At 44.6% G+C, this 16165-nt stretch overlaps 1 protein-coding gene across 1 annotated transcript in view; it reads left to right on the top strand.

The window, feature by feature from the left end:
• The window catches only part of RXFP1 (relaxin family peptide receptor 1), a 421535-nt gene that overhangs the window by 171931 nt on the left and 233439 nt on the right, over nucleotides 1–16165 (top strand). Inside the window, exon 2 of the mRNA XM_089670400.1 lies at nucleotides 1417–1560. Within this exon, the coding sequence (XP_089526526.1) occupies nucleotides 1417–1560 (144 nt within the window). The remainder of the gene's footprint in view (nucleotides 1–1416; nucleotides 1561–16165) is intronic.

The raw sequence follows: 16165 nt of genomic DNA, 5'->3' as shown, positions 1-16165 counted from the left end.
TAACTTGTACAGAGAGACAGAAGGGGAACCTCCATCTGCACGGAATGTTACGCGAACGGAGCGTATCCAGAAGAGGGCATAAAGCACGCCGTTGGCGCAGGGTGGTGCTGGATAAGTCCTGAAACAGTTGTATTTCTGTCCCCTCATATAGAAGGCGCCCTCTGTCTCTAGCACATCGGAGGACATCTTCTTTGAGCGGAAAACTTACTAGGCAGCAAACGATATCCCTGGGTGGGTCTGCATCTCCCCTTCTGGGGCGGATTGCTCTGTGCACACGTTCGATGTCAATCAGGGTTGCTGGCGGGCGACCAAGGAGGTTATTGAATATGGCCATTGCTGCTTTGGGAATATCGGTATTTTCTACTGATTCTGGGAGACCGCGGATTCTGATATTACGCCTGCGGCCATGGTTATCTAAATCCTCAATATGCCTGTGGAGTTCTCTGATAGTTGAAGCGTGTATCGTTGACTGATGTTGTAAATCAAGAATGGCGGATCCAGTTTGCCTGGATGCGGATTCCACATGTTCCAATCGCGAACCCATGGCCCTTAAATCATTATGCAGATCCCCCAATGCTGCAGTGAGTGTGGCTGTCAGGGTGGCCTTAATGTCAGCGGCCACAGCCTGAAGATCCCTTAGGGACAGAGATTGTGAGGCAGAGGGGACATCATGCTGAGGCACTGTGTCTGGAGCTGCCTGCATGTCAGAGCAGGGAGGGTTAAGTGTGTCAGCAGCCGTAGAGAGGGGGGGGATGCAGCAGGAGAAGGAGATGGCTGCGGCCCTTCCCTTTGCTGCTGGGAGCGGAAGAGCTCCTGTATGTGTCTCCCCTGCACACCCTGGCTCCGTGGGGAGCGCGATCGGGCACCGGATGAGGTCCGGTCAGTCTTCCCCATGATGTGGCAGCTCTCTCTCACCCCGCTCCATTGTACGGCGATGCAGAGGGATCCGGCCGGTGGGAGCTCCCTCTCTATGCGGCCATCTTCCAGCCGCGGCAGACCACGCCCCCGCTCTGATCAATTTATAACTATAAGATGCAACAATTAAATATTTTTCTCAACTTTCTCAGCAAGGTTTAAAGTATATCTAAGATACAGCAATACCATGCAATGAGCATAAGTTACAGTCCTAATAATACTGAATTGTTTGGTTGATGTAAAAAACAGAATCTAAATATAATATGATATGAAGCTTTGTAGATAGTGGATCATATATGAATGCAATCAACATGATCATTTGAATAAAATGTTATGCATTCTACATAGTAATAATGTGAGTATCTGAACAACAAATACATTTTAGCAGTATGGTGATGAGTGAAGATATTACTGTAACTGCACCATCAGTTATCTTATTTATTTTATAACAAATACTCAGTACAAGTAAAAGTAACCCACAACCTTTTCCTTTTTCACTAGTTGCATCAGCAGAAAGTGTGCATTCCGAAGTCTCCTGCCCTCTTGGATACTTCCCTTGTGGCAATATCACAAAGTGTCTTCCTCAGTTTATGCACTGTAATGGAGTTGATGAGTGTGGAAACCAAGCAGATGAAGATAACTGTGGTAAGTCACAAGTTTGTTTATTTGCTGGTGTACTAACAAAATAGAACCAAAGTAGCACAGAAAATAAACACTCACTTTGCCAGGTAGTCACCCATTCACAAATTATTAAATGATGTCATGATTTCTTGCTAAGACTTTTTTGCTATTAGTAAAAAGATACATGTTTCAGCTATATGACCTTGTTGACAGTGGAAGACCTTCAACATCAATCCCAAAGGGTTATATGTAAACGAAAGGGGTAACATCGCAAACAGCATAGATTACTCTCATAACACTATGGGCGTTAAGAGTCACACACTCAGCCAGTATGCCCAATCTACACCTAGCACTATTCTGTGGGTACTCTGAGCAGGGACATCTAAGACTCATCCCATTCTTCTACAGACATGAACTGGCCTTCACCCCTTCAGACAATGGAGAATCAGCTATATGCACGCAATATTGAAAACGTCTGATGCATAAAATGGAATCACACCTTTATCCACAGACAGGGCTTTTTTTCTCAGACAATAGGCACAGGAACTCCCCCTTTCCGAGTCACCCCTTGTTTCCGCCTCTACCCAGCTATAAAAACCATTCCTTGGTTCCACCCCCTACCCTCCTCCCAGTACCATCTCTCTGATTAGAGTATGGCTTGTGTGGCAATAGAATGTGCTATCTTTGTTTTTTACAAGTCCATCCAAGGCTTCCCTGTCCATAGGGTGACAACACTGCTGTGTGGTTTCACTGCAGAATGAGCAGCAATGTCACTGTATAACAGAAAGTGATAAAATAACAGACCTACTGACATGATCAGGCAATAAACGTTATGTTTCAATGCTACTGACAGACATGGGGGGGTGAATCTTTTTTTTTTTTACAGACTGTAACATAAACAGGCACATACACGTTTGGATTTTTCAAACATGCAGGTTTGTGCACATAAAAGCAGGAGAGGTAAAGCAATCAAATACATCCATCATGAGCCATTAAAATATAATGCCTGCAATAAAATATTACAACTAATCACCCTTTAAAGAGGATCTTAATCACTGAAAAAATACTGTAGCTGCTGACTTTTAATAAAAGGACACTTACCTGACAAGGGATCCAACACCATCCTCACCCATGCTGGTTCTTTGCCAGTCTTCGGGTCCCTGGTGTCAGCATGTTAACTGTGGGATGCTGGCTGTAATTCCATATAGCTTCACAGCCAGCTACCCACTGCACATGTGTAAGTTGCACTGCTGCACTTTGTAAATAGACCCACAGTCTCCTAGAACCTGTGACATGTCCAAGGAATTTGCAGGTGGGGGAGGAGAACTTCCAGTGGAATTGCCTAGATGATTCCAGTTGAAGTGGGAGCCGATACCTGCCAGAAAGAGGTACCAGTTTCCCCCCCAAAAAACAAAAAACCTACCAATGATTTTAGAGGAGGGGGGGGGGATATTTAAAGTGGAACTTCCCATTTAGGGTGAATTTCCGCTTTAACTTGACATCAGCTGGTCAAAGGTTCATCATGATTATCCCATATAAATCTAATTTGCCTTATCTATAGTTGTGAAGGGCTGGGGAAACAAAACTGAAAATTGGGAAATAAACTGTTTTTTTCCATTTTTTTCATTTTTTTTTCAAAGCTGTTTTTAGGGGTTTTTTTCCAGGAAAATTTTGAAAAAAAGGAGTAGAGATTTTTACAGTGATAAATAATATATTTATGACATGGTATTCAAACTATATAACATGACCTCGATAAAAGATTTCTTAGACTTTATGTAAAATGTTTTTTTATCATGGCTTCAAATATTCCAAAAATTTTACATGTCTAGCTTTATCTGCCTGTGAATTAATGTAACATATATTAGGAATATGGCTTGGAATTGAATGCTTGTGGATGAGTGTGCTGGGTCTTCCACTCGATGTCCTCTATACCCCAGTACAACTGTTTTTACTGTCATTCTACCCCAGGGGCCCTCCAGACTGCTTCCCTCATTTTGTGTACTGATTATTTTGTTTATCCACCATAACCAAGGACAACAAAGAGGAGCATACACACCTGGACTTCTCTGGAGCAGGGTAGAGAATTCCATCATGAAAGATGTGTACATCCTGACCCCCACTGCTACAGTGGGGGCCACAATGAGTGCTACAAGCAATTTTACATCTATGCATCAACCTCATACTGACTATCCTATTAGACCTGATTGGACACTTACCACATTTATCTCACAAGTGAATACTTGTATAACATCCCTGTTTGCCTTCCTTATAGCATTAAGAAGGACTGCTTATTTGGCAGGATATTGAAATGCAAAGGAACTGCACAACAGTGTAAGGGGTCAGGGTGGGCTCTGTGGAGAATATGCTGAGCCCTATGCAACAAGACAACAGGATAACCTCACAGAAACTCTTTAAATATAATTACAGGCTTAAAAACATGGAAAATAGACTCAAAAGAAACAATGTTTGTATCATTGGCCAACTAGAAGTGGAAATAAAAGGAAAACCATCCATAATGTTCACTGAGGGATAGCTGGAGAAACGTTTGGGGCTGAAAGCTTCACATCCTTATTCTCAGTAGAAAAGGCTCAGAAGGTCCCCTCCAGACCAGTGCTACCTGCCTTTCCTAGACCATATCTCCTGAAAATGCCACATTTTAAAGACAGGGATATTGCAAAAAAGCCAGAAAGCATAAAGATTCAGAAATAGAAGGTTCCAAATAATCCATATTTCCAGCCTAGATGTGTCAATGTGCAAAATACTCTGAATACTCTAAGAATGCCATCGTAAGTACAACATCCTCTACATGATGATATACCCAACAAGGTGGATCAAAGTAACATCCACTTCTTTGACACCCCATCTGCAGCCACAGAATATCTTAGAAATGAAGCCACAAACTAAACATTCTTTTTGATGTCAGTGCATACATTTATTGAATTCACAGACTTTGACAAGCTTGGGGGTTCCTCTTACCCAACTGGACTGCACCTGATACAGTTCTTATGACACCTGGTGACTGTTGTTCTGTTGCACACATTGATGTTAAACTACAGCTATTTCTGCCAGTTGATGTTCCTGCATGGAGTTCTGGTTTCTTGTCTCTTCTTTTTAACTGTGTCTTCTGACTTACTGTTTTCTTTACTTCAGGTTCTACTTGTTTCCATCATTATCACTGCATCTACAGAGACCTCCAGATCTGTGGCCACTGGTCTGCAGAGCTGCTGGAACCTATATTCAGTTGCTCATCTGGTGTTTTTTTTAACATGCCTTTGATCTCTAACTCCCCCTACTGCTATCTATTATACTTCATGCTATGGACTTACATCATACACCCATCTACACAAACTTAGCAATGGCTGATTGTAGAACTCTAGTCTCTTTGAGGATGATTGGGGGAGACAAAACCAAAATCAAGCTATGTTTACTACCCTACAATAGTTTATGCAGACTCCATACCTCATTTAAAAAGACCAATTAAGTTATATTTCCCTCTTTATGTAAGCCACATTATACTGTCAGATGCCAGATCCCTTAATAGTCCAACCAAAATTCTAAACTACTGTACTAATGGCCTGCAGCTTGGCCCAAAGAGAAGTCAATTGTTTTCTGATTTCTCTTTACACCTGAAGATGACATACCATTCTTACAAAGCACTTACCAACACACTTTGAGGTATTTTGAATATTTTTTTTGTGCCAAGCATAGCCTAAAAGAACAGAGGCTTAGCAACAGTCAATAAGACAACAACATTACTGACAAATATGGTTAAACACCTGTACTGTTCTGACTAGTAGTATTAACAGAACTGAAATTCATTAACCTAGTAAAAGTATATAAAGTTGGGGTTCTTGAAGAAAGCACAATAGTACTCAGCAGACAACACATTAACTTGTGCAGTGTTAGTCTCTTACCAGACTTTGGGCACCCTCTTCTGGGTTCCTGGACACATGCTCTGTTTCAGTCCAAGTCATCAGATAGAGATAGGAGTTGCTGTTATGTCTCTCTTTCAATCCTGCTGAGGCAGTCCCTGTTTTTGTTCCTTACAAGCAGTGGAGATCCTCCCTCCCAGGGAGAAAGTTCCTGGTCTCTGAGGCAAGGTCCCATGCGATGTCTTCTCTGAGGCCTCTCTCCTAATTGTAGTCAGAGTTCTGTTCAGCCAGCAGCAGCTCAGTCTTTTTCCCACATGGTCTTTTGATTCAAGGCAGTCCTCTCCTCTTTTGTCACCAGCCTGCAGACCCACTTCTCCTTGCTTTGTTGCATCAGCCAATCACTTCCAGGATTGAATAAGACCCGGTCAAGATGGCTGCCCCTGCACTGGAGACAATATATAGAGGAGCATAGCAAAGTGGTCTCCTTAAAGATGGCTGATGCACTTCTGCATTACTGAATATTCAATTTAACCCTGCCAACACAACAGAAGGATAATACAGCAGTAACAAAGTAAGAAATACTTCAGCAGTTATTAACTACAATACAGGTTACAGGCCTTAATAGGCTTGAGCTTGAGCTTATCTATGGCCAAGAAAGAATAACTGCTAAAATACAGTTCCTTGTCATTAACAGCTATCCTTTTTTTGACAAGTGCCATTCTCCATTATGCTGTGCATTGCCCTATGTTGTTTCTTGGTCTGCATTCTTTATTGAGCTCTTCATACTGCATACCACCAGCATAAAATCAGGACTATCTAAACAGTTAGGGTTCATGCACACTGGACTTAAATAATGCCAGTTCTCTTGGCAGAAAAAAACACTCATATAGAGCATTTTTGGACAAAACAATGACAAAACATTGTTTTCAAGTGTGAATTGAGTGGCTAGACAAAACCCTTAGTGTCATTCATGAGGAATGTGCCATTCCTGCAGGCAAAAGAACAATTTACTGTTTACTTTCCTAGAAACAGCTGCATTTTATAAAACCTGGTGACATTAGAAGCTTTCAAGTGGCAGTTAAAATGATATGATACTGACATCAATCCACAATGTTTTGTAGCCTCTCTTATCATCCCAAACCAGCTTTTCTTCTATTTTGATTTTAAGACATATAAGACTAGGTCATGAAAATAGTGGATAAGAAAAATAAATCATATTAGAAAGATATTTACTCAAACATCTTATTTCTGAGAAGGTGGGGGTGACTATATTTCAAGCACAACTAATTACTACTAGAAGTCTACAAAATGGTTTGTAATTTTCTTCTTCTAAAAAAATGGCTGTACAGGAAAATAAAGCAGCTTTTATATAAGTGTGAGGTTTGCATCTCTGTTAAGAACAAATGACCACTGCTGAGGCACACTTTTTGTATAGCAGCCTACTGTTGAGAATGCTTTATGCACTGGTTCCCAGGTGTCCACAGGAACATAGGCACATTAAGAGGACTTAAACAATAACCAACTGAGGAGTATGTGCATTAGCATTATCAAATTACAAACTCACTGCTAAAAGGTTCAGATACAACTTTATTCCTTTAAAAGTCAGGGGTCCAATTCAAAAAGTAGCCAACACATTTTGGTTGTCCAAGCGCTCCTTTCATCAGAACCAGAAAGAACATAAGAAGATTTCCATATCAATCTGATGTCAATACAATATCCCCTCCATGGGGTCATAAATAAAACCAAATAGTCAGACATAAAGGGAGTGTCAAAATTAATATAAAAAAATGAGAACATGAGTGGTACACTATATTCTTTCAAAAAAGAGAGAAGAGGAGAGTTCATCCTTGATCGCCATCAATACGTCAATCAAATGAGGAAGGGGTTGTCTATCTGCACAAAAAAAATGCATTGTTGAATGTATGGATTTTGTTGGACTTTTGAGTGAGATGCCCTGTCTTTTCGGGTCCAATCTAAAGCATTCCTGTAGAACAGTCTGCAGACAGCTGTTTTTGTGCACTAGTATACTGTGACAGATGTTGATGGGGCACTGGTACACTGTGACAGATGTTGATGGGACACTGGTACACATGTTGATGGACCACTGGGGACACCAACAGATGTTGTCGGTCCACTAGGGACACCGACAGATGTTCGTGGTCCAATAGGAACACAAACAGATATTGATGTTGCAGTGTGACACTGACATAGGTTGATGTTGCAATGAAATACTATTGCGGATGTTGATGCGCACTGGTACACTGTGACAGATGTTGGTGTGCAGTGGTACATTGTGACAGATGTTTTTGTGTACTGGTTTACCATGACAGATGTTGATGGAACACTGGTACGCTGTGACACATATTTTTGTGCACTGGTACACTATGACAGACGGTGATGAGACACTGGTACACTGTGAAAGATATTTTTGTGCAATGGTACACTGGTACAGATGTTGATGGGACTCTGGTACACTGACAGATGTTTTTGTGCACTTTGTTTTTGTGCACAGATGTTGAAAGTCCACTGGGGACATGACAGATGTTGCTGTTACAATGGGACACTGACAGATGCTGATGTTACAATTGGACACTGATAGATGTTGATGTTGCAATGGAACACTATTGCAGATGTTGATATGCACTGGTACACTGTTACAGATGTTTTTGTGCACTGGTACACTGACAGATGTTGATGGGACACTGGTACAGATGTTGATGTACACTTTGACAGGGTCAGATGGTGCTTGGTGCACTGGTGTGCGATGGCTGCACTCAGTGTGATCTGTGTGTAGCTGTACAGTAAAATCAGCAGCTATACACAGATCACTGACAGGCTCTCCCCCTCCTCACTGAGCTCTCACTGAGCTGTCAGTGAGGACAGGCAATGCAGAGGGATGTACCTCTGTTTACATTGTGCGATGGCTGTGATTGGGCACTGCCATCTCATGATCAGGAGGGCCAATCATAGCACCCATGTCCCTGTCTGTGATGCACTGTGTCGAAGGGACACAGCCATCACAGAATAGCACCACTTTGTGACCCTGAATCCGCACACGAGCACACGAGTACATCCTGTCAGAATGGCACTTGTCCCACCCAGCCAGTTATGTACAATGGCCGGGTGGGAAGCCGTTAATAAATAAAAAGTTATGATACTTTATGTACTATATAAATGTTTATGTGTTTACTTATATTTATTTCATGTATTCATTCATTTGCTTAAATGTTTGAAGTAACAAAACTCAAAAATATGACATTACAAAGGTTTGGCTGTAGTTTCATAATCACATTTATCTGTGTGTAGTGCTGTAGTGTAGTGTAGTGTAGTGCAGTGCAGTGCTAGGTAGCATTTGTTGTTTTTTAGTTAGAGGCTTATTAAAAGCCTTGAATGAGTCAGTCTGGGAGAGAGGTAGAGAGGTCACCTCAGTACAGGCTGGGAGGCTCTACAGGTCAGGGCTTCAGGAGTCCTTCGACCCTTCCAGAAACCTCTGGCACTTTCTGGAAGAGAGACAGAGGATGAGAGGAGGCCCAGATTTGCATGGTATGGGGAATTTGGCCAATCCACAGGCAGGAAGCGGGGCATGGTGGCTAAGAGCAACCCTTAAATATGACAGAGCTTGTGAAGCAGGTGAGTCAGGTGGAAGATGGACTGAAGGCAGGTGCTGGAGAGTGGAGCCAGGGAAGGGGCCCCAGGGAGGGGAGCCTACCTATAGGTTGGTTGCTGGACAGAAGGATCTCCACTGTGCCAGGTCTCCTAGAGAGGACAATCCTGACAGCAGGGAAGGAGCCAGCCCAGCGTAAGGCCTGAAAGCAGCTTCAACCAACCAAGCTAACAGGACAGGACAGTGTGAGTACTTCTATGCCCCCTAGGCCAGATAAAGGGAGAGGGCGGTCAGGTGCAAGTCCCAACTAGTTCTCATCTAGGACTACTTAAGTGGCAGACCTTACAATCCCTTGCCCAGTGCTGTTTTTGTTGATTCACATTTTTGTACAGTGTACAGTTTGATAAGAAGTTTGTTCTCATGTTTTCAGTTGCTTGGGTACACCATATACCCATAGACCCCATACAATTTGTTAACCCCTCAATAAAAACAACAGCTCAAGGACTGTTTTACTAACTCTGTATGTGAAGATGTGGTAAATGCATGTTGCCTGGCTGTGCAGAGCTTAGGGGGCCCATCAAATTCAGCGGCCCCTAAGGGGATGAGCACTACATGTGCATACATTTCCATCTCAAGAGTAGATACATTAAAATATATCTTATGTTACAAGCCCGTGGATATAGTACATTTATACTGTCATCTCCCACATAGGACTACATCAGATATTGAATGTATAATATACACTATATTTCCAAAAGTATTGGGGCACTCCTCCAAATCATTGGATTCAGGTGTTCCAATCACCTCCATGGCCACAGGACCTCAACTCGATAGAATACCTTTGGGGTGAATTAGAGCGGAGACTGCCAGCCAGGACTTCTTGTCCGACATCAGTGCCTGATCTCACAAATGCACTTCTGGAAGAATGGTCAAACATTCCCATAAACACAATCCTAAACATTGTGGACAGACTTCCCAGAAGAGTTGAAGGTGTTATATCTGCAAAGGGTCGGCCAACTCAATATTGAACCCTATGGACCAAGACTGGGATGCCATTAAAGTTCATGTGCGTGTAAAGACAGGCGTCCCAATACTTTTGGAAATATAGTGTATATAATATATATATATATATATGTATACTGTGTGTATATATATATATGTGTGTGTGTAGAGTGCTGCGTAAATTGTTACTCACCATAAAATCACTTTCTCTAAGTTCATTTACGGACACAGCTCTTCTTAATTTTGATCATAGGGTTATATTACCACCTACAGGAGTAGGACACTAGACAGGAAATCTAAAGCACTGCCTATGGGCAGTCCTAGTGGGTATAAAACCCCCTCTCTGCTATAGGCAATCCAATTTTTAATAAAGCAGTGTCAGAAGTACAAACTTCTGCATTAGAGTATAAGAGGGGTGGGTGCTGTGTCTGTCATTGAACTCAGAGAAAGGGATTTTACGGTCAGTAACAAAAATCCAATTTTCTCTTGCGTTCATTGATGGACACTTCTTAATCTTGACCATAGGAATGTCCCAAAGCAGTGCCTCAAAGAGGAGTGGGCAAAAACAAGAAGTGGCAACCATGCAAACATGCCACCCACCCAAAAAACCCCTAAAGGGGAAAACAAGGAGCGTGTAACAGTAGCCAGCAAAACCTTGCTGCGAAAGTGATCATACAAAGACGCAAATACATCAACTTAGTAAAATTGGATTGCCTATAGCAGAGAGGGGGTTTTATACCAACTAGGACTGCCCTCAGGCGGAGCAGTGTTCTTTTCTGCCTAGTGTATTACTCCTGTAGGTGGCCTGATAGCTCCATGGTCAAGATTAAGAAGAGCTGTGTCTGTCAGTGAACATAAGAGAAACACCTTTTCCACAGAGACCATTTATCTCTTTTTGGGAATACTATTATTTATATTTTATATCATTACAGGTATGCAATGGCAATCTATCATGAGCTTGATGAGTAAACACCATCAGGGGGAAACATGTACTTTGTCAAGAGAGGGTAGGGGGTAAATTATTTTCAAGGGGAAAGAGAGGTGCTAGGGAGAGGAAAGTAAAAAAAAGGAGGGAAGATATTATGACATCAAAGATCATTGCTAAAACCCCAAACAATACGTGATATGTATGGTTAATATAAGGTAAAGTCTGAGGAGTGTCTAAAGTGAACCCATGGAGATCATGTAGTTGTAAAAGAATCTAAGTTTCCTCTTTCCTAGAAGAGCAAGCTTTTTTGTGGTAGGTGGAATCCATCACACATGCCTATTCCACTAATGGAGGAATACTTATTTTGTGCCAGTGTCTAGAAATGATAATGTGGCCTAAAACTAGAAAATGGCTCAAAAACTAGAAAATGTTTATAGGAGATTGGAATCTCCAACATGTGTTTGGAAGAAAGCTATTTAATTTATGTAAGACTGTAAGTCAGCAATACCACAATGAGAGGATCTCATAGTTGTTGCAGTCCAGTTCCTTGGGGGAGGTGTTTAATTCCTCCTTCAATTTAGAAAAGAATGGTGTTGCTTTTGAGTGAGTTTCCTTCAGCATGACGTCGGTAGCAAAACTCGTGAAGATTTGATTTGTGACCTACAGGAACATGATACCCGAGCAGACCAGAACTCGGGGGAATGTGAAGATGAAGGGATTCCCACCACCTCTGATCCCAGTGGCTCAGAGACGGCCTCGCAGGATGGGCATACAGAGACTGACACTGTAGTATCACCGACTGTTATCTTCACACCACAGCCTGAGCAGGCCAGCACCAGAGTGCCTGTAACCAGCAGGGACTCTCCTCAGATGCAGAAAGCCATGGAACGCATCAAGAAGGTGGATCCTATGGCATACCTGCGGTTCCTTGAACGCCAGACTGACAGAGAGGCTGCGGAATGCCAAGCAGCGGCTGACAGAGAGGAACGCCAGGCTGACGTAGAGGGAAGCCGATCGTCGGCACAAACTGGAGATGGTGAGGCTCCAGCAGCAGCGACAGGTTCAGAACCTTGGGTCTCTAGAGCACAGGGACTCCTCTCCGGCCATTGGCACAGCAGCCAAGTTTCCAGTGATGGAAAAAGATGGTGACATTGACATGTATTTACTGTCATTTGAAAAAACTTGCCGTCAGTACCATCTGCTCCAAGCACAATGGGCTCGGTATCTGACACCAGGGCTATGAGGCAAGGCCCTGGATGCATTTGTCGAATTGCCAGAGGGGCAGGACAACAATTATGAAGCTCTAAAAGAAGCCATCTTCTGTAAGAACCAGCTGACCCCGGACGTGTACCGCAAGCTGTTTAGGTCCTTGCAAAAGGGACCTGGGGACTCTTACATGGATGTGGTAAGTCGCTTACGCACCACATTCCGGCAGTGGACCAAAGGACTGAAAGCTGACTCCTACGAGTCTCTGGAGGATCTCATGATACGAGATCAGCTACTGCATCTCTGCCCGGCAGACGTCAGACAGTTTGTCTTGGAGAGAGAACCAGCATCTGCTAAAGCTGCCGCCGATCTGGCCGACACCTATGTCCACACATGGGTGTCGGACCATCACAATGGCTGGAAAGGAGGGAAATCACCCATAGCAACCCCTCCTACGCCAGTGAGTCAAGCTTCCCCTCACCCAACACCTGCAGTACATGGGGCCAAGCCACCCCTGCCTGACATCTGCAGATGTTACACCTGTGGAAAACCCGGACATCTCAGGACGCAGTGTCCTGAGCAGAAGCAGATGACATCACCTGGCCAGCCAGCCAGCAACTCTTCTTCAGTGCTGTTTGTCCGCTGGAAGACGTGGGTAACCCCCGCCAACTTGCAGCCAGTCACTGTGGGCAACCGGTCTGTAGCTGGTTTCCGTGACACCGGGGCAGAAGTCACCTTGATCCGAGCAGACGTGATTGAGCAAAGGAACCTCATCCCAGGAAAGTTCCTTACCCCCAAGGGAGTTGGGGGGACCCATTCACGCATACCCTGTGCAAAGGTATTCATCGATTGGGGTGCGGGAAGGGGGATGAGGGAGGTGGGGGTCTCGGATGAAATTCCCACACCTGTTTTGTTGGGTGCCGATTTGGGTACTCTTGTGTCCTACTATGCCCCTTGAAGGCCCTCCTGGAACTCTCTGGACATGCCAAGGTACTGTGTGCAGATGTTGGGGTAATGTCTGGGCAACCTGTGGATGGACAGAGGGAGGGGGCTGGGAATAGAGTGGGGTTACAGGATTCTCCATTTGCTGGAGAAGGAGAGGAAATCCCCTTGCATGGGGAGGTAATGAACTCATGTGTCATTGATATTATAAATGTAGCTGTTGATGATGATACTGATATTGATAATGATGATGATAATGATGACGATGATGTTGATATTGATAATGTTAACGATAATGATGATGATAATAATGATGCATTTTCATTGTTGGGGGTCACTCACAGTGCTGTGAAGTGGGCAGAGGTACAATCTCTGGGTGCTGAGCAAAGGAATGGTCTGGATAGTCCTTTTTCTTGCTCCGGCTCAGAGGCTCCTACCTTGATAACCTCCCAGCAGTTGTCTTTGTATGGTACTGGACAGCTGGTTGGGACTTGTAGTCCCACTGCCAAGGCAGCAATGGGGAATGACCAAAATGTTGCATTCATCAGCAGGCTAGCTGTGAGCTTCCCTGCTGAGAAAGATAAACAATGGCTTGATTGGGACAGTGAAATGAATGGTCTACCAGCAGGGGGCTTGGGGACTGAAAGAGTGTCACCTGATCTAGCCTGTAAAAGTGTATGGGGAAAATCTGAAGCCAGGGAGGAAGCCCCCTCCAACTATTTCTGGCTTAGATTCACTCCCCAAACACCAGGCAGACCCACGTACTGTATGTCATAGGCAGTGACAGCACACCAGGATTGGAAGTGCGAGGGGCCCCATTGAAGTTGATAGCCGGTCCCGAGAGAGGGAGCTGTGGCCTTCAGCTCCAATCACCTTTCCTTTCCATTCAGGTACAGAAGCTGCTGGCAAGGCCTATGGTAGATGGTGTCTGGGTTCAGGGAAACACGGTGAGAGCTCACCGCGCTGTTCATGAGTTGGACGGCAGGGTGTATCCTTCCCTCATGCCTTTGGCCCACCTCATCTCACAGGAGGTGCAGACTGAATGGGCCAAAGAGACAGAGGAAATATCACAGTCAGGGATCCAGAGGTCCCGCAGAGTCTGGGCATCACCGGTAGTCTCGGTCCCCAAACAGGATCAGATGACCAGGCTTTGTGAGGACCTTGGAAAACTGAGCGCCAGCCCTGTGGTTGTGGCCTACCCCATGCCCAGGAGCCATAAGGTAATGAAGCATCCGGCAGGTACCCGCTGTCTAACCATCATGGACTTGAACAGAGGGTATGGGCCACCATCTCGAACCCAGGAGCCTCAGGATGAGTCAGCCTTCACCACCCCATGTGGCTTGCCTGAATTCACGGGAAAGCTAGTTGGGGTTGAGAACACACCAACCACCTCCCCAGGGGTCAGGAATGACCTACAATGTGGAGTGGGACTGGGTGCAGTCTCCCACTTTAGGGGCCTTGCAGTGTTTGGCCCTGTCTGGGAAGAGCAACTTGGACCACTGTCACTAGTCAGGAACAAACTGCCCGTGCCTAGCTTGACAGTCAAACATGGTAACTGTCAGAGGGGCATGTCAGTGGTTCAGCACTGGGAACCACTGGTAGGAAGAGACCCCCAGAGGTCTGAAAATGGGGAGATCAAGGTAGTTATGGCCTGGCCTACTCCCCAGGCCAAAAAGCAGGTTACGTCAGTCTTGGGTACAGCTGGCTACGGTAAGACGCCTGGGTGCAACTATCATGGCTCAGCTGAACCTGTGACTGTCCTAGCAGACAGGAAACTGATGAAAATGGTGTCCTGGATGCTAGCAGGTAAAGAGGACTGTTCATCTTGGACAAAGGTACCTGTAGACACATCTAGAAGGCGAGTTCCAGAATTCGCCTGTCCGGTTCCGGTGCACACAGGCGCCACTACCTTCTGGTCAGATGTAGTCCTGGGCCAGAGGAAGGAGATTGGAGAGGGAAATCTCATTCTCTACCTCGACAAAAAGCTACATCTCAATATTTTAGCATATGACACCCCTGAAGAGAAGTATCACAGCAGACTGGGGCTCACCCCTGACAACTCACTTGGTTGGCACAACAGTGATGCTGGGGAGAACAGTACCCTTCTCAGAAGGAACCTGGGTCTCCCGCAGTGCAGTTGTACCAGATCACCCCAAGGTGCACCTCTGGGCATAATGGATCTGTGCCCTGATCAGCCAAACCAGCAGCAGGAGTCGGTTGTGTCAGGAGGGAAATTTCAGTTCCCTCCCATGCAACCACCTGAGGGGGGAGGTGTAGCAATTGTACGTACAGAGATGGATGCGAACCTCCATTTTGCCGAAGGCCCTCCTTTTTGTATCATTTCTACTCCAAATCAGCTTCTCCCCTCCCTCTCTGTTGAGTGACACGTGGTCCCTGTGTGCTGGGTTCAGAAGTGCACAGGCAATCAGGCACAGCGGGACAGCTTCATGGTTATAAATCCCAAATTAGCTGGTGCCCGGGTGTCTGTTAGCTTCTCAATATGAGATAATCGTAAAGCCATAAACCAGTCCTTCACTGGGCTTCAAACGCATTCCTAGGTAGCCGTAAAACAGGCCTCACATTTAAAACCCCCTTTTCCCTATAATTTCATATCTTCAGGTAGGAAATAATTACATAAAAATAAAGCACATATTCAGATAGCTCAGCTTAATGCGAGTCGTCTGATATCTTACACCCCTGGATTACGTATACAGGAGAGCAGAAAGCCATATAGTTCTAGTTGGAATAGTGAACTATGCCATATTTGATGTCTGGTCATTCAGAATATCATTCTGCAGATCATCCTACCCGTGGATAGAATGTTACATGTATCTAGGGAAGGTTATTGACCCTGGTATAACTTGGGAGGGATTTTGGTTCTAGCCTGAGTCCCCCGCCTAAAACACCCCTCCCCAAATGAGGCGGTTGGTTCTCTGCTGTAAGGAGACACCCTGCTGAGTTCCTAGAAAAGGGCTGTCAGGTTTGGAGAAATAAGTTGAAGAATTCTCCCATTTAACATCGTTACCAACTTGGGAGACGGTACCCTTTTGCTCTGAAACTTGATCTGCTTAACCC

The sequence above is a fragment of the Staurois parvus genome, unplaced genomic scaffold (genome assembly GCF_062004578.1).
Source record: "Staurois parvus isolate SC_StPar_1 unplaced genomic scaffold, SC_StPar_1.0 ptg000090l, whole genome shotgun sequence".
In the NCBI taxonomy this organism is placed as follows: Eukaryota; Metazoa; Chordata; class Amphibia; order Anura; family Ranidae; genus Staurois; species Staurois parvus.
Note: the sequence above shows the minus strand (reverse complement) of the source record. Positions and strands in the feature narration are given on the sequence as shown.